We start from the raw sequence: 20,234 nt of genomic DNA on the forward strand, positions 1-20,234 counted from the left end.
TAGCGACTCTATGGGACAGAGTAGAACTGCCCCATAGTTTCCAAGGAGCGCCTGGCAGATTCGAACTGCCGACCTCATGGTTAACAGTCATAGCATTTAACCACTGTGCCACCAGGGTTTCCTCCTACTATACATGTGGATGTAATCCCATTTGGGAATACGGTTTTCTTTGTTATGTTAATGAGGCAGTATCTGTGTAGGATGTATCTTAAGCCAATCATCTTTGAGATATAAAAAGAGTAGATTAGGCACAGAGAAGGAAGTACAAAGGGAGGGGAAGGTACACACCACATGAAGATCACCAAGGAAAGCCAGAGACACTGAGATGACGATTTCCCCCAGAGCAAACAGAGATAGCCTTTCCCTAGAGCCCTGAATTCGGACTTCTGGCATCCTCAACTGTGAGAACATAAACGTCTGTTTGTTAAAGCCACCCACTTGTCATATTTCTGTTATAGCATCACTCGAAAAGTAAGACATCGCCTTAGATATGTTTAGCTATAATGACTACTTCCTCCCTCTGGAAATTCCTTACTTCTTACTACATAGCCTTCCCCCCCGCCACCCCCCTTGTGGATTGAGCAAAGTTTCTCCCTTGTAGGTTTAGCAACAGGAAATATCTGGTACTTAGGTTTGGTACTTAGGCTTTCCAAAAGTTGTGTTTTGCAAACAGCAGGTGGCTTTTGGAGAATGCAGGCTGGTTAGTAAGTAGAAAAATGTAAACTGGACAGCATGTCGTAGGGGATGGTAGCAGATCTAATTCCATAGGTATTTAACTATTTCAAGAATTGGTGAATGGCAAAAGTGACTATGTTGACAGAAATAGTAGCTGGGATAAAAAGAGGTTAATTGGTTCCCAAATCTTGGGAACTATATTAAGACCTTGTAGAACACAGCCTATTAGCATTCTGGAAACAGAAAGGATGATAAAACAGGGTAGGTTTGAATAATCCAAAAGACCAGGGATTTGACTTTTTACCTATTATTTCCTTTCTTATCAGTGTTTAAATAATTTGTTTTCCCTAAATTTAAAATCATCCATTAATCTCTGTAGTGAATATTTAGTTACCACCTTTATTTTAGAATCTTAGCCTTGCTGTCTGGCTTTGTGAATAGCTTCCTGGCCTCCTAAAGGGAGGTGCAACAGCTCTCATAAGTCATTGCAGAAAATGGCCAACCGATTTCCCTTTTCTAATAATTAGAAATCTACTTTACTTGCCCTCCATATCTTATTTTAAATAAAAATTACTCTGATACTCGGATGTAGCTTCTGAGGGTTCCCTGGATGTATATCGGAGGGTAACAGGCCCTGTTCATTTGTGATTAGTGCATCTGGTTTTTCAAAATAACAACGTTCACTTTCCTTTTCTAATGTAGAATTTTCACTGTTTCATCTTCATTTTATGGGTAACAGTCATCATACTTATTTCTTCACAGTTAAATTGACATGAATATGAAATTTTTTACATAAATTGAGATTTAGAATAATTTTTTTTTAGCTTTTCCTTTTTTGGAGTTTGTGAATGGAAATGAGAACATCACTTTTATAGGCCTCCTTTGACAAAAATATTTGAAGAAATTTTTATCAAATGTATTTGTCTTGCAAATGTGTCTTTTATCTTTTTAGATTTCTTGAAGATTTTTCTTACATAAGTACTAGATAACCTGTCTTAGATTTCATTTTCTGTAGTATTCCCAATGGTCTTAATGTCACTCTGCAGTTCTAGTTTAGCCTACTCAACGCTCTGCTTTCACCATTGTTCTGTTGTATTTGGAGAATGTGGTTTGGTGATACTAGAATAACATTTAAGGAACGGTCAGTTATGGGATCATTTGAATACTTTCAACAATGTACCTATACCATGAAATTGGTGGTATTAAAACTTATCTGAGGATAAGTGACTCTGTAACTTCATTATTGATTTTTATCAGTTTCCATTCATGTTTTAAATACAAAAGCCAAGACACTGCATGGAATGATGTAAAAGACATTAGCTTTGATGCCAAACAGACCTTGATTCAAATCTTGACTTTTGAGAATATCAGCATTTGCTGTTTACCATTGGAAAATAATTTGACCTTTTAGAGCTGCAGTTTCTTCATCTGTCAGATGGGACAATCATATCAACCTTGCAGAGCAGTGTGAAGAGTAAAGGAGATGCATTTAATCTGTGTACATTTTGGTACATAAAGGTGTTTAAATAAATAGGCGCTGTCTTTATTTTCTTATCCTGTTTAGAAAAATCAGAAAAATAAAGGGATTAATTTTTTCTTTTCACTATTAAGAAATTGCTTCACATACCATTATTTTAAGGTTTTATTTCTTAAAATATTGGTATACCAGATATTTCATAGTCTCCTACTGGTTCAAACAATAATTTGATGCTAAAATGTCCTTTCCACTAAATAATGCAGATGCTGGTAAAACCTGCTGGCAAATACCCTTTTTTGTGTTCAGAAAGAGAATGAACCTTAGTCAAACCACATAAAAACAAATTTAGTGGAGTCACTCAATTCATAAACCCTGTTAGTCATAAATTAGCTTATATTTTATAATTTTTTATAGAAACATGCTGTAATCTCTCAAAGAAATTTTACCTAGATTTTAGTCTAAGTCACATGTTTTAACATGTTTAAGTTACTCAAGCTTGAAGTCAACTCTAACTTTATCCATTCATTAACAAGTATGTCGTGAGTGTCTATTATGTGCCAGGCAGTATTCTAGACACTTAGTATATGTCAGTTAACTAAACAAAGATCCCTGTTCTTGAGCAGCTCATATTTTAGCAGTGAGAGACAGTAAATTTTAGTAAATAATAGAGCAAGATAAAGGCACCGGAAGTATGTGGGTGTGGTGTGGGGAATGGATTATAGTATAAATAGAATAATCAGGGTAGCAAACACCAATAGATAATACTTCAACAAAGACTTGATAGTGGTAAGAGGTTTAATCATACCGATATTGGGAAAGAACATTCCAGACAAAAGGAAAGACTGACGTAAAGACTGCAGTGCAGCATCATTCCTGAAGTATTTGGTGAACAACCTGGAGGCCAGTGTGACTGAGCAGAGCGGGAGGAGGGGGCAGTAGGGGATGAACTCAGAGATAAGGGAGGCCAGATTAGGTTCTGAGGACTCTGACATTTCATTGTGAGTAAACCAGGGAAACTATTGCAGGACTTTGATGAAAGGAGCCATGGTCATACTTACCTTTCCAAAGAGTCACTTTGGCTGCTGTGTTGAGAATAGATGCTAGAAGGAGAGACTCTAGGAGGTAAATGCTGAAAACCAGTTTAAAGTCTATTGTATGAATCCAGATAAAAGATGATATTGGCTCCAACCAGGTGAAAATAGTGAGGAGGAAGTAAGAAATAGTCAGAGTCCATACGGTTTTGAAATTAGAGCCAGCCTGGTGGAAGGGATGTAAGGCGTGAGAGAAAAAGAGGAGTCAGGTCTAAAATTTTTGACCTGAACAGCTAGAAAAATGGAATTGTAATACAACCAAGTTGGATGTAGCTGCTGGAAGATCAATTTTGGAAGAGGAAGATAAAGAATTGCATCTTGGAAATGTTAATTTTGAGAGTTGTTTTAGACATCTGGAGCTCTGGTGGCACAGTGGCGAAGAGCTTGGTGCTAACCAAAAAGTCAGCAGTTCAAATCTACCACCCACTCCTTGGAAACCCTGTGGGGCAGTTCTACTGTATCCTATAGGGTTGCTATGAGTCGGAATCGACTCGATGGCAATGGGGCATTAGACATCCAAGAGAAAATACTGAGTTTCTGTAGTTACAAAGAGCGAATTAGACTGGAAATATAAATTTTGCGTATATTTGGGGTACTCTGTGGCTAATACCATGTTGAAGAAAAGCTAGAAGCACTAAAATGGGGAAGTTTAGAGGCGAAGATGACCAGCTACAGAGCCCCTGAGGTCTACTCTTATCAAATTTTCCTTGTTTTTATGTATTTTTAATCAATGATCAGCAAATCAGAAGATTACATATTTGAAAATGTTTCATTTTCTCAACCTTATGTTATTTTGACTGCCCTTAAGTACGTCTGAGTACGTCTAAGTATGTCAAACGTGGGCTAGTAAAATAACACTTGGGGAGTAAGCACAAACACACTTTTCCCCCTATCCTTAACAGCACTGTTTGGATGTAATCGTCTCCACTGATGATAGGAGAAATCTTAGTAAAATGCAAAAGTTGAATGATTGAGCACAAAAATGTAAACATGTCATAATCTACTATCTGGCAGCTTAGTGCAGTTTCCTCACATTAGTCATGAGAGATAAAACAATCCAGATAAAATTCAAATTCAGATAAAGTTGCATAAAATATTTTTTTGGGAGGGTTGATTACAGGCACCAAAATGGAAACTCAAAAGAGAGAAAGTGATTATGTAAATTGTGCTTTTTGAAGGCATTTAGAATTTTTAATTCACATACTCTTAAGTATCTGGAAGCACATTTAGTTCCTGTGTGGAGAGATGAAAGCCTTACCATAGCCTCATCTGCAGGCTTGTGGCAATTCAAGTTTATTCTGTGTGTACGTGTGCGGAAGAGTAGAAGTGGCTGAGTGGGCAGTTGGCAGCCATTCATCGCATTGATTGCAGTCATTCATAAAACCCAGCAGCACTGAGGGTGAAGTCAGGAGGAGCAGTCCCCCTAGGTGGTTGCAGAATGTCTCATTTGCATAAATCTTGAGTGATGCTTGAGTGAGAAGGAAATGCTCAAAAGCAGTTTGAAGACTATGAGTCACTGTCTGATAAATCCCTGAGTAATTAAAGAGGTTGCAAAGAATAAGAGGTCAAACCCCTTGACCTCCTAGTGCCTCAGTCCATGGTAATTCTGGGAAATGAGCTTTGTGGCAACATTTGTGGTCTCCTTATGTCTGGCTGAAGGAGGAAATCATATGTAGAGACAGCCCTTTAAAAACTCCAGCATGCTGAAATATCATTGTTATGTTTCATAAAGTGTGAAGAGTTTATATTACTCTAATAAGTCTAATGCATAGTAGATAATGGAAATTTCTGGGTCTAAACAATTTCCATATATTAAAAAAAATATTAGCAGTGTCAAAATCATTAAACTTTATCCCCTTAAACTGTGACATGCCAGACGTAACAATTCAATCATAATTTTAAAGAAATGTTAATCTGCACAGGCTAACAAAAACCTGTCTCTTGTGACTGTATTGTATTTTCTGTGTATCTTATTTTACGTTTAGGCTATTTCGTTTTTCTTATATCTAAAAGAAAATTCAACTAAAAAGAAGTCAAATTAGAACATAAAGGAATATATATTACTATGGCTTGAAGAGTCCACCCACATTGGTTGACTATTTAACAGTCTGAAACAAATAGTTTTTTCTCCTTCAAAATTCAGATTCAATACCTAGTTACAGCACTCTTATCCTGTGGTCAGGATATGTGTTAGTATGGAATATAAAGTATATTGTAACATACTTTACCAAAAGAAAAAAAAATATGGCTTTTTCTTTTTCTCAGTATATTTAAATTAATTCTAAAAATATTGTTTTTGAGGATCAATGTGTTTATTTTTATAATTCAATAAAACTTTAAAGTTCGGAAATTCATATGAAGCTTATATCAGAAACATTCTATAGCATATGCAGACAGAAGGAGTACACTAGTTTTATATAGTCTTAAACCCAAACCACTGGGTACATGAGGTTAGATGAGACTGTACATACATAGATATGGCCTATCAATCAGAAAAACAAAGAAAATGTTTTTCTTAGAAACCCACCCTTGGTGCTGGCTGGTACTTCACACTTATGAGAAAATAGTGACCTCGATGCATGTTTAAGGAAACTCAAGTTAAATGGCAGATTTCTTTTATTTCAAAGCTTTGTAAATACTTGTGAATTTATTAAAAAAAAAAAAAAAGGAAGAAACCAAAAGACAAGGTTGTATATGGTCTCTCATAGATACTGTTCTTCAAAAATTTTTCCAAAGTTGGTGCTATTTCACATATTTTCACAAACCAGTGCATGTAGATTCAACATGCTGTATGGGTACTATTTTTAGTTGAGTGAGAATTGCTAAAGATTTTCCAGTGCTATGAAATTTAACTCATTGGGCATTGTACCTTGTATAAATCAGATTAATATTTCAGATCTCAGAAATTCTTACATACTACTTTTCCTTAGCTGCCTTCCTAAATGTTCTCTTAATTCTGATGTCTGAGTGGCCTCCTCCCTTTAAACTGGAACAAAAACAGAAGGCTTTATGGTGCCTGTGGAGGTTTTAATTCATGTCTCTTGACCAATCCTCTGAGAGTTTAGCTCCTGACAAATGCCACTTTACTTTTATCCCAGGGGGAAGGTGTGCTGAAGCTTTGAAATGGCAGTTTTCTTTTCTCGTCACGTTACGTATTGATTTTTGAGTCTTACTTGACCTTGTTTGGAATGAGCAGTGTGTGTGTGCACGTTTTTATGCGTTGTGTCCACGTTTCCCTGTATCATTTCTTTCAGAAGTGGAGAATTTTGCCGTGCAGCTTTTAACTCTGGGAACCAGTTTACCTGCCACCGCCTCATGAGTGATCCTGTTCTGGAGTAACATGACTGGCGTTACACATTGGCAGTGTAGTCAAACCTGCCTCCAGGCAACCTCCATGAAAATTCATGTTTGAGGATCCTGAGTCCTAAGGGTGTTTCCATTTAGCAAAGTCTAAGATAGGGGTTCAGCATTATAACCAAAACTTCCCTATTCAAAGAAGTGTTTGTTTTAAAGCTTTTGAGGCAAAGGCATATTTGAGTCATCTAAGCACAGTCTCACATGGGGTCGTTTTCTAATATCTGGCAATGAATATCTCCAATGCTGTTTAAGTCCTGTTTACTTGAGGGTAAGAGTAATTCCTACTGGTGTATGCCCTTTTGAATTCCGATATATTGTCCACTCTCTGCACTTACTTATTCTATGACAGACAACTAAGGGAACAAAAAAAAAAAAAAAACTTTTACTGTTTTTTCATTTTTCGGAGATATCTTCTCTAATTATTACACATATGTGCATACATACACATACTTGCATGTACACACAGGCACACTCATACACACATTTTATGTATGAACATTCCCTTCCAATTCTTCCACCTCTCTTAGCATGAAGGGGATTTTTAATATGAGGGATGGTTTGAGATCTCTTTTTGAAAACGAAAATGACCTGTGTGGTGATGAATGGTGTGAAACAAAGGTCCATATCTTTAAGTAAAACAGCCAAAGCCACAGAAAATTCTTCCCATCTTTTAACATACCAGCACAACTGCTGCTCCTATTTTTAAGCTTTCAGATCTCTTCAGTTGGTAAGGCCAAAGCTTTCAATAGCATTTCTCCTATGGAGAAAGCTGCTGAAAGTCATTTTATTGATGCTAAAAGGAAAATCAAATACAGAGGCTGCACGGATTTTATTCAGGTATAATTGAGCTCTTGGAGGCCTGGGTTGAAAATGTCCAACTCCTAGCGCTTTTCCAGGGCCCCAAAGTTAATATTGAAGGGGCTTGCAAAGACGTTCCTTTAGACTGTGTTTTCAGTGCCGTGTTTAATTTCCAGATGTGTTCTACTCTTTTTATAATTAATAGTGCATTGTGCTGTCTATCATGCGCCCCAGGTGTGTTGTCAGGGACATGGCGAAGCCTGCTGCCTGCAAAACACCAAGAAATGCTGAAAACCAGCCCCACCAACCTTCACCGTGAGTATGGCATTGGTTTTATTGACTGAAAATGTCGTCTCTTACACATATCACTTGTTACAGATATATTTATTCACATTGCATGTGGGAGTAGGTACTCTGGCTACTCTGATGTTTATGTAATAAAAGGTCTACTATTGAATAGATGAAATTACCTGAAAACACGAGCTCTGTATTAAGTATCTTTGTTACGTGGTGTCTCTAGTGCCGTATTGGAAGGATGAAACTAAGTATAGGAAGGAGACACATTTTTTAGGGCTCTAGAGTGGCAACAATTCTGTATTTTTGGGTTTGGAATGTATGAGGGCTGGGGCATATGACTTTAGAGAAGTAGAGAGGCAAGGTACAGAGAGAGGAAGGGAGCGTTCCCAGTGGGGACAGGAGAGTGTAAATAGGGAAATGCATAAATAGTCTGTTACCAACCTTATATGTAGGATACCAGCCTGTAGTTAAATGACCAACCAAAAGGCACAGCAGGGCAGTAGAGAACCAGCCAAATAAGTAACCTCTGAGTCAGTTGCATTACTAGGGGTGTATGGATTGCACTGGGTGACACTGTCAGAGTGAGTGACACCAAAATGACTACAAAAATATCCCCGTAGTTCGTTGTAACAACAAAAACATTTTTTAAAAACCCAGCCGACATGTATCAATATACCTACAAGGCTAAAACTCTACACTAATTTACTTTTTTAAAACTCTACGCTAATTTACTTTTTTGAACTTTTTTTAATGCGCTCCGGAAACCCTGGTGGCGTAGTGGTGAAGTGCTACAGCTGCTAACCAAAGGGTTGGCAGTTCGAATCTGCCAGGCGCTCCTTGGAAACTCTATGGGGCAGTTCTACTCTGTCCTGTAGGGTCGCTATGAGTTGGAATCGACTCGACGGCACTGGGTTTGGTTTTGGTTTTGGTTTAATGCTCTCCAGTCAGAGCTCTCATTATTATCCAGTTACAATGATGCTTCGTCTGCGCACGCTACAAGCACGTGCTGTTGTTTTCCTTGCTGCTGGTGTTTTTATAGTTGCTGATGCAGTGGTTAACAGTTAGGCTGCTAATTGAAAGGCTGGCAGTTCAGATCCATTAGTTGCTCTTTGGAAACCCTGTGGAGCAGTTCTTCTCTGCCCTGTAGGGTCGGTATGAGTCAGAGAATTGAGTCGATGGCAATGGATTTGGTTTTTGGTTTGGATTGTGTCAAATTTTCTGGTGTTTAGCTACACTATTGTGGTAATTGATATTTGTGAACCTATGTCAATAACTTTTGAGGATGAAATAGTAATTAAAGGAAAACAAAAACCCATTGCTGTCCTGTTGACTTTGACTCATAGTGACCCATAGGACAGAGTAGAACTGCCACATAGTGTTTCCAAGGAGTGGATTAGAACTGCTGACGTTTTGGTTAGCAGCTGAGCTCCTTAACCGCTATACCACTAGGACTCCAATTAAAGGAAAAGAAAGTAATATATGGGAATTATGATTTAAAACTAACATTAGTACAAAAAACATTACTAAGGATTCTGTATGGTCTGCTACGGGAGGAGTTCCATGGGGTAGGGGTGGGGGTGTGACACCAGCCTTTGTGATGCCACTGCCCTGAGTTTCAAATGTGGATTTTGATGCGATAAAATGTAAATAAAGTGTTTAAATTTCTGCAAAGAGTAATATGATGTATCCAAGCCTCTAAATAGAGTTATGCTCCTGCTTAGAAAATAAAACATTTCCTTAGAAAACTATTACAGACATGTAGTTACTGATGGGGAAATACCTCCATCCAAGGTTTATAGCAAAAGCCTTTGAAGAAATGTGTCCTCAGAGTGATCTTTTATAGATGTCTTTAGCTATTACTAGAATTTGAAGTAAAACCAAAATAAAGTGATAAAATAGTAAAAAAAGCTGTGAGGAAAAAACTAAGTTTTGTAATTTTTACACTATGACACCTTTTACTAGCATTGGCAAAGGGCGAAATTAAAACATTTAAATTCTTATGTTTTGTGTATTATATTCTGTAATAAATAATTTAAAAAATATTTGCATTTTAAGATACAAAGTTTTGGTAAATAAATTTTAGAGGGCTCAATAGGGGCTCAAAGAGTACACTTGATTATCCAATTAGATGTATTACCCATAGGTAATCATTAATTTCCAAGGAATGAAAATAATTTGATTTAACCGTAGTAAAAATTATTTTTAATTACGTGGACAGAAGTAAAAAATTGCAAGAGGTACTCTTACTGATTTTGCGTTTTTTTTCTATAAATGTTTTTGCTGCAATGCCATTTTCCTGATGATGGAACTTTTCTTGATAATTCATGGACTGCTTATGGTCTGTGATTTCTGTCTTTTGTTCTAGGCATTAGAAAACTTTTTGCTCCTATCTGGATTCAAGTAATTTCTTGGAAAGTTATTTGAGGAATTAACATTGATTTAAAAAATTATATTCCGTATATTGAGGTTCTATTTTAATTGGTCTCACTCATTCCAATGTCTGATTTAAATTGGACATTATTAGATGAAACAAAAATTGTCATCCTTCCTACTAAGACTTTAGCTCTTTTTTTTTCCTTACTTTGCTTTAACTGTCCACATATTTATGTGGAAATCTGCTGTAATTTACGTTGCACCTAGTGGAATGTTCCTTGTGACCCCTCTGATGTGGTGGCCAAGAAGTAGCTGCAAGCTCTTTGGAGCCTCCCTTCTGGCAGTCCTTTTGCTATGTCTATACTTTTCTAATTAATATAGTGAACCTCCCCTTGGATGACTTGAAGAATTTGAAGCTTGCAATTCATTTATTTCTACTATGATTCTCTGTAGAGTAGTATTTGTGAATTGAACTCTCCATATCCAAGTAAATGCCTTTCTAGATTGATATGAAAAGGGCACAGTCAGTTGGCAGGAGGCGATTAAGGATGGGCTTTAGCCTATAGGTCAGTGTTTTTAAACTTATAAGTTTAAATTTATTAGTGAGTCTGAGTATCAGTTTAAAGGCTGGTGACTAGACTTCTTTTCTCTCTCTCCCTTTTTTTTTTTTTTTTTTAATTTTGAGTGGAATAGAACAGAAAATGTAAGAGTGCATCCTGGGTTAGTATTGTAGGATGAAGCTTAGATTTCTGTATGTGAGAGCTGGATCAAAATATAAAATTTAATAAACACTGCATTTAGTTATTGAGATGATTTAATAAGTTTTAATTAGGACAGTGGCATAGTCAGATTTTTATTATATGTATATATGTGTGTATATAAAATATCTATTATTTACTTTGGTGGAAGTAAGGAAAATAGAGAATGGTTGTGATGTTGGTAAGAGAGAAGCAAATCAATTAATTGACTATTACAATAGTCAATTAATAAGTAACAAGTAAATGAACAGTGCTTGATGGCCAGTAGAATATAGGCTGGAAAGGAAGAGTTTAGGGGTGCTACCATGTTAATTGATTGGGCAATTAAGGGTCACCAACCAAGATGTGGAATTAAAAAAGCAAACCAGGTCTGGGGGTAGGTGGATAGTGATGAGTTCAGATTTTGATAGAATGAATGTGTGGTACCTGTGAATTATCCAAATATATGGGACCAAGAAACGGTTGAGGCTATGAGGCTGAAGCTTCCAGTGTACTGGAAAAGTAGATAACATCACCCAAGAAAGTGGAGTTAGAAAAAAATAACAGAGAGAACCCTAAGTAAAACCAATGATTAAGAGTGGATAAAGGAAAAAGACCACCCCAGTGTAGCTGAGAAATAATGGTTAGACAACTGGGGGACCTAGAAGCCAAGGTAGTAGAGAGATTCAAAGGAAATAGCCAACAGTGTCAAATGCAGCAGAAACTCAAGAAACTGAAGGGGTAAAAAGTGTCCTTTGGATTTTTCCATATAGAGGCCATTGGTGGCATTTGCCATGGCAGTTTTAGCATATATGTGGATGGAAATGCTGGATTTCCATAGTCTTGAGGAAGAAATGAGAAGTTAGGAAGAGGAGATGATGAACATACATGACTTTTTCAAAGAGCTTAACTGAGTAGGGCAAGTAAGAGAGTAGTAGGTATACACACGGGAAGCAGGGTGGCAGTACTTGTGTTGTTTGTTATATCCTATCATACAAGTGTAGACTGATGGATACATATGTCAATATACTTAATATTTTTATAACTCTGTATATAAACTATTCAAATATTCCTTTCATTTATTATTAAAATGTCAGTCATATTTTAAGCATAATGCATGAGTTGTTCTCATTTAATCAAGATAGTAAATATATCAAAATACCCGTGGAGTTCAACAAAGTGAGTCTTATGCCTGCTATTCCCCAGGTTTCAGACCTAGATAAATGAGATAAAATTCCTGTCTTAAGGGTTCCCTCTCACGTTGGAGGGACAGTTACATAAATAAATTATAATATTAAATAAGTGCAACACTGGAAGTATGCTAAAAAAAAAGAAGAAAATGATTTATTCTTTTGGGGGTTGGTGTCGTCAGGGAAGCATTTACAGTGTTTGTAATAGCTGGTAATGAGTTTTGAAGGATGTTCAGTAGGTAAACAAGTTTGAGGTACATTCTTTCAGAAGGAGAGAACAGTTTCCCTGAGGTCCAAAATGTCAGGCTTTGCTGAATGAATAAGGAAGATCGAAGAATAATTGATGCCTTTGAATTATGGTGTTGGCGAAGAATATTGAATATACCATAAACTGCCTGAAGAACGAACAAGTCTGTCTTGGACGAAGTACAGCCAGAGTGCTCTTTAAAAGTGAGGGTGGTGAGACTTCATCTCTCATACTTTGGGCATGTTATTAGGAGGGACCAGTCCTTGGAGAAGGACATCGTTCTTGGTAGAGGGTCAGCAAAAAAGAGGAAGACCCTGGATGAGCTGGACTGATACAGTGACTGCAACAATAGGTGCAAACATAGCCATGATTATAAGGATGACACAGGACTGGACAGCGTTTCATTCTGTTGTACATGGGGTTGCTATGAGTTAGAACTGACTTGATGGCACCTTACAACAACAACTCACTGCTGGAGCCTGTGAGTGTGTGTGTGTGAGTATATTTTTATATGTGGTTATGTAGGAGGGTGGGTGTTCGTGTGTATGGATGTGGGGGTAGGGCGAGAAAGAGAGGGAGAGAAAGGAGGCGGGAAGTGCTGTATCAATCTCTGAGGAGTAAGAGTTTGTCTAATTTGTAAAAAATAAACATGTTGTGTCTCATCTTTGCTTTTACTTTTAATACTGTCTTTTATTTTGAACCTTGCCATAACAGTGAGTTTTTTGTGTTTTCGAAGCAATCGTGAATTTTAAAAATTTGAGAATTATTTGGGCACTCATCAGTCTCAGTCATGGGTGTTAGCAGAATTAAGTAGGAGAGGTAGGAGGTAGGGCAGATTTGGGAAATATCACAGGTAGGATCATCAGAGCACTGTATAGTCATTCATTAAATGCAATATGAACAAAGATGGGAGGAGATGATAACTCATTTTAGCTCAAGAGATTAAGTGGATGTGATAAAATCATAAAGAAAGTTAATTTAGGCACTAAAGCAGTTTTAGATTCAGCATTAGACTTGATGTTACTGGCCAGAGAGATTTCCAGTTGGAAACATGCAGAAGTTAGCTATTTAGATATCAAACTCAGAAGAAAGACCCAGGCAAGATATACTAATTTGCAAACAATTACTTTATGACAAAAACCATGGAGACAAATAGTATAGGGAGTAGGCATAGGGTTAGAAAAAAAAAAGTGTAAAAGATAGTGTACAGGGTATCACCAGTACTTAACGAAAGAACGGAGGAATTAAGTGAATTATGAAAGGTTGTCCAAGGACAAACTTGTCCCTGTTTTCCTGGGAATTTCCATGTTTTAGACTGAAAGTACCACATCCCAAGAACCACCCACCCCCAGACCTGGGTAAACTGGGGTGGTTGGTCATGGTAGAACTGGTGAAGTTGGAATTTGAAGGTAAAATTCTAGAAAGAAAATAAGATAGCTATGGAAAAGATATGCTTAGACAAATAAATGTTTGTATTTCTGTGGTAGGTGAGATTATTAAGAGTAAATTAAATCCAGAGAGGCAAATCAGTCATAGTCTGGTTCAGTTTTTTTTTGTTGTTGTTGTTGTTTGCTTTGTTTTTGTTGACGATAACTGATTTTTTTTTTAATTGTGATGTAATTCACATATCATACAATTAACTTTTTTAAAGTTTATGATTTAGTGGTTTTCATAAAGCTTCTCAACCATCAACACTAATTCCAGGATATTTTCATCACCTCAAAAAAAGAAACTCTATACCCATTAGTGACCATCATTACTGTATTTCCCCCAACATCCCATTCCTGGCAACTATTAATCTACTTCCTCTCTCTCTGGATTTGCCTGTTATATGATTCCATATATTTCATATACATGGAATCATACAATATGTGGCTTTTTGGGTACAGCTTCTTTCATTTAGCATAGTCTTTTCACGGTTCATCCATGTTGTAGCATGCCACAGTGCTTCATTCCTTTTGATTGCTGAATAATATTCCATCATGTGGATATGTCACATTTTGATGATCTATTCACCGGTGATGGACATTTGAGTTGTTTCTACTTTTGGGCTATTACAAATAATGCCGTTATCAATATTTGTATACAAGGTTTTGTGTGGACATATGTTTTCAATCCTATTGAGTATATATCTAGGAATGTAATTGCCAGGTTTTATGGTAACTCTATGTTTAACTTTATGAGGAACTTCCAAATTGTTTTCCAAAGGAACTGTGCCATTTTACCCTGACACCAACAACTGATGAAAGTTTCAATTTCATCACATTTTTATCAACACTTGTTATTACCTGTCTTTTTCATTATAGCCATTCTAGAGGAGGTGAAGTGGTATTTCATTGTGGTTTTGATTTGTATTCCTCTAATGGGTAATGATATTAAGGATCTTTTTTTCATATGCTTATTGGCTATCTATATCTTCTTTGGAAAAATGTCTATTCAGATTCATTTCCCATTTTTAATTGGGTTATTTGTCTTTTTATTGTTGAGTTGTAAGAATCTTTTCTATATAATGAATGCTAGACTGTTAATCAGATATATGATTTGCACACATTTAGTGAATTGTCTTTTAACTTTCTCGTTAGTGCCTTTGAAGCACGATTTTTTTTTTTTTAATTATTGTGGTTTAAGTGAAAGTTTACAGCTCAAGTTAGTTTCTCATATAAAAATTTAAATACACATTGTTATATGACCCTAGTCTGTCTGCAATGTAACAGCACACTCCTCCTTTCCACCCCAGGTTTCCCAAGTCCATTCAACCATCTCCTGTCCCTTTCTGCCTTCTCATCTCGCATCTGGACGGAAGCTGTCCATTTAGTCTCATGTATCTGCTTGAACTAAGAAGCACATTCTTTACGAGTATCATTTTGTCTTATAATCCAGTCTAATCTGAAGAGTTGTGAAGCGCAGAATTTTTAATTTGATGAAGCCTGATTTATCTGTTTTCTCTTTGCTGCTTGTGGATTTCGTGTCATATCTAAGAAATCATTGCCTAAGTCAAGTTCATGAAAATTTATCCCTGTTTTGTTCTAACAGTTTTATAGTTTCAGCTCTTATATGTAGGTCTTTGTTCCTTTTTGAGTTAATTTTTATATATGGTGTGAAGTAAGAATCCTATTTCATTCTTTTGCATGTAAAAAAATTTGTCCCAGCCCCATTTGTTGAAAAGACAATTCTCCCTTGTTAAATTGTCTTAGCATCTTTGTTAAAAATACATTGACCATAAATTTTTGGATTTCTTTCTGTATTCTCACATTTATTCTATTGATCAGTATGTCTGGCCTTATGCTAGAACCACACTGTTGTGATTACTGTGCTTTGTGGTAAGTTTTGAAATTGAGAAGTTTGTGTCCTACAATTTTGCTATGTTCAAGATTGTTTTGGTGTTTATTTTTACTTATTTTACTTTTGTTTTTCACTTGTTTGTAAGTCCTGTAATTAATTATTAATTTCATTCTTTCAACAAAAAATAAATTTAGGATCCAGGTAAAAAATCTGAAAGTATTTTGTCTCAGGGTTTTGCTTTGCCATCTTGTCTTTGTGGTCTCTGCTTCCTCTTTTTTCAAGATGATCTTTCTGGGCAATAATAATACACATTCTTGAATGGACCATCTTGAACACCATCTGTTTGGAGGCTTTTGACATGGACATGTGTGTCACACATGTTCTTCTTTTACCCTTTTTTACAGCTTCAAATGAGTCAGCCCTGAGCTGACAGGGAGGCTGCCATCCAAAATGTTCTTTTCATAGACATACTTTTTCTGATCTCAAGGGCATGTTTTTTTTCAGCAATACCAATTTTTGTGCAGACTTAATTATAGCATGGGTACTTCTGAGAGCCAGCGTATAGGGGAGCAGAATGAATAAAAAAAAAATATGTACATGTAAAATGATGGCTTATATTTAACCTGATTTTAAAATAGCCAACTTTGAGTAACAGAAATGTAACTGTGGGAAAATATATAATCATATAGTTACTTTACTGTAGCAATACAGGAAATATTCCTATATCTTTATTCTTGAAAATATGCTTGCTCGTTAAAAAGCACTACTATCACAATTGTAGCTTACAACAGATAATAGATTAAACAGAAGCATGTCCTTGAAATTGTAAGCGGTTGGACAGAAGTCCTTGTCATCATATCACTATGCCTTTAAGCTCAGCGTATCACACGTGACTTTAAGGCTGTGAGGCTTATTACCTAGAATGCAGTGTCCTCCTGCAGTGGAGGATGGCAGAAGTATCATGGATAACACAGAAGAGAGGATAACCCATCGGCAGTCTGTCAGTCACTTTTGACACACCCCTATTATGAGTAGAGTGACTCCTCCCAAAAGTCTGGGAAAGACCTTATGAATTCTGAATCTAGCCTGCCTCTACCTGTTTTGGGGGAGGGGTGGTCTTTCCACCTTTCTCGTCCTAAACCATGTGGGTCTTTTCTACTCCTGAAGTTCTGCAGATTTCTACCCAGTCTTTACCAAACTCTCCTGAAGTCTGATCTGAGCACAGATGTGGTATATCCCTTTAGTGGAAACCTGTTAAATCTTCTTCGGATGAGAGTTGAAGGGAAGATAGGTAAACCTCTGCAGCTGGTAGAGCGAGTATTGAACAGGGAAAGCATTTCACTGCTTGCTTTGCAATGAGTTGACCTACTCATTCTGCCTTCAACAAATATGTATTTAGTCTGTGCTGTGTGCAGAGCACAGTGTTGTGCATTGGATAGTATGTGAACTAAGCAGAGTCCTTGTCCTCATATAGCTTACAGTGTGAGAGGAGAAGACCTAAACAGTAAGCAAATATACATATTAACACTTTATTTTTAACTAGGGTCTAAACTGAGTGAAGTCATAGAGAACTACAGTGGGGGAGCATTTAGAGAGGATAATGAAGGAAGGCTCTGAGAGGAGATGACATTTGAGGAGAGACTTGAAAGATGAGAAGTTGGCCTTGTAAAGAGCTGGAGGATGGGAATTCTAGGCAGAGAAGATGGTGTGTGCAGTCATTCTTATATGGAAAAGAGAATAGCATGTTTGGGGAACTAAAACAAGGTCAGATAAAAGTAAGTGAGGGGAAGGGCAGTGGATGAGATTGATGAGGTTAACAAAGGTTCCATCTCAAACACTGGATATTGAGTAAAAGTATTGAGAAGCCATTGAAACACTTCAAAGAAGGGAGACTCATGATTTAATGTAGTGTGGCCAGTGAATTGGAAAGGGATAAGAGGAGTTTTAGGAGGTAATTATGGTGGTTTAGGCAAATCATAGTCATAATGGCAGTTTGGACTCTGCTGGTGGCAATAGAGATGGAACAAGTGGAGTGTAGAAATGAAGTTCTGGAAGCAATGGAAAAGAAGAACTTTTGTGCACTGAGGAGAGCAGTCTTCAAGTCATGTGTATAAGCTCTAATATGCTTGATAAGTCCACTGTTCATTCATTGTATAATGTATACCAAACCAAACCCATTGCCATCAAGTCCATTCCAACTCATCGTGACCCTGTAGGATGGAGTAGAACTGCCCCATACGGTTTCCAAGGCTGTAATTCTTTATGGAAGCAAACTGTCACATCTTTCCCCTCTGGAGAAGCTGGTAGGTTGGAGCCACTGACCTTTCAGCAGCTGAGCACTTCAGCACTGTGCCACCAGGGCTCCTGTGCATAATGTATAAAAAGCATCCTATTATATCCATTATATCTCTTAAATGGCATATGTAAGTGAAAATTTTAGAAATCTCAATTGTATTATTTTAGATGAATTTGTAAGGAACTTTAAATATTGGTGGTAAAAATATTATGAAAAGTAAAATTGACTAAAAATTGAGACATGATTAGATTTTTCCATTTTAAATAAGTTTATGCTTTTTTTGTGGGGTTCCCCCGCCCCCATATGCTGTTAGAAGATTTAATGATTTTGTAGGTGTTCATATGCAGTAAAAAAAAAAAAAAAGGAGTGGCTGGTGGATTCAAACTGCCGACCTTTTGGTTAACAGCCAAATGCTTAACCACTGCGCCATCAGGGGCCCTTATATGCAGTAATATAAATAAATATTTAAATATATGCACTTTGTTGTTGTTGTTAGGTGCTGTCGATGCAGTAGATACAAATATTGCTTCTTTTAAAAAGATCTCATTTACTGAGTAAAATCCAACCAAGAAGGAAGGGAACATGTTTTATGTTCAAAGGATATTTTGACTATGTATTTTATTATGAAATAAAGTATTATTCAAAGACACATAACCTTTTGTATACTATTTTTGAACCACATGTTTATATCAAAATTATAATGGGTTTTTAAAATTTTGTTTCAATTTTTAAAGTTTTCTTTGAGATACATTAAGAGAGATATTCAGTGTTACAGTCACATGTAGTAGGAATCATACTGAGCAAATGACATTAGAAAACTAAAAGGTCCAATAAAAAAAAAAATTTTAGTCTTTTAGAATAACATCAACATAACCAAGCCAGTACCTTGAAAATAGATAACACTAGGAATACCAACATTTCCAATTCACAGTTATAATTAGAAAGCGACAGAATTTTTAAAAATTGTATGGCTTATATAGTCTTCATTCTCCTTATATAATTTGCTGGTTTATGCAAATTGTTCTATGTCAGCTCACAAAGTCTTCTGAAGCTCCTCTTTCTTCAACTAACATTACCTGTGACTAACTATTTTTATGGCAATATTGTGTTTATCCCTTTCTGAATGCGCAGAGGAAGGCGCCTTCTTCAACTTCTTAGGTACTGAAAGAATCAGTTAGTTCTGTAAGAGGTTTTGTCGTTGTTAGTTGCTGTCTAGTTAGTTCTGACCCTTAATTTTGTGTATCGCAGTTATGTTTTGTGGAACTTGCCTAGTATTTAATTATTTTCACCAGTTATCCCTTGTTGACTCAACTAGGTCCTCTGTTTCATACTTCGAGCAGTTCTTGTGTTGGTGGCTCTGATATCGCCCCTTGTATGGTGTCTGTGTCTGCTGTTCCTGTGCATAGAGGATCTTTTAACCAAATGCAGTTTTTTTTTTCCTCGTGTACACAGCTTTTGCTTTGAGTCCTGTTCTTTTTTGTCTTGTCGATTATAGCAGGAAGCCTCAAGGTCACTTTTACTTAAGTCTAGGGCCGGTCACAAGCAGCCAACTCAATTGTTCTCCATCCCTCTAGCTCTCTTGAGCCTATTTTAGACCAAATGATATTTGCCCATAAGAACAAAGAATTTATGTATGAAATTTTTTCCTAGGAAATTGACACTGTGCAAGTCAGCAGACTTTCAATTGAGTTCATTTAATGGCAGCTTTAAATCAATATGATGTAACATGATGTAAGCAACAACTTAGATGTGAGGATGTGTGCACTTGGCCTGCATATGGAAGACAAGGCATGAAGCTTGTTGATTTGCCCAGGGTCACTCAACAAGGCAGGCCAGATCCAGGTCTAGCATCTAGGTATCTGGATTCATAGCACGGAATGCATTCGAAACATGCAGATTGTCTATATTATGATCAAGGAGAAGAAATCTGTAATTTTTAGGTGAGTGATCATGGAGTAAGATAGAAACCCTAGCTTTAAGTGTTAGAACCATATACTTTTTAATCCTTGCTGTGCTACTCATTTGCTGAATGACCTTGGCCCTTCCTAAATCTTAGTTTTCTCATCTGGAAAATATGAAGAAAATTATTTTTAGTTACCTTATTGGGATAATTTGAGGATCAAATAAGATGATACACACGAGAGAGTTGTACACTCTGTAAAGTACTGTATAGATATTATTTATATATGAACATATGTGAACTATGTCTACATCATTCATTCATGATTTCGTCCATTCAATAAATATGTACAAAGCTCTTCCTGTATGCCATACCCTCACGTTGGCAAAATTTGAAGAAAATATTTTTTGGTCAATCCAGTCAACATATAGGCAGTACAGTTAGTGTTTTTTATTGAGAGGAGTGGCGTACAAAAAACAGTCTAGTAGACTACAAGTCCAAATTCAAGGCATCA

At 36.6% G+C, this 20,234-nt stretch overlaps 1 protein-coding gene across 1 annotated transcript in view; it reads left to right on the top strand.

Annotated features, from left to right (window-relative positions):
* Positions 1 to 20,234, top strand: part of RIMS1 (regulating synaptic membrane exocytosis 1) — a 476,384-nt gene that overhangs the window by 84,549 nt on the left and 371,601 nt on the right. Inside the window, exon 2 of the mRNA XM_049895220.1 lies at positions 7,633 to 7,713. Coding sequence (XP_049751177.1) covers positions 7,633 to 7,713 — 81 coding nt within the window. The remainder of the gene's footprint in view (positions 1 to 7,632; positions 7,714 to 20,234) is intronic.

This window comes from Elephas maximus, chromosome 1 (genome assembly GCF_024166365.1).
Source record: "Elephas maximus indicus isolate mEleMax1 chromosome 1, mEleMax1 primary haplotype, whole genome shotgun sequence".
Taxonomy (NCBI): Eukaryota; Metazoa; Chordata; class Mammalia; order Proboscidea; family Elephantidae; genus Elephas; species Elephas maximus.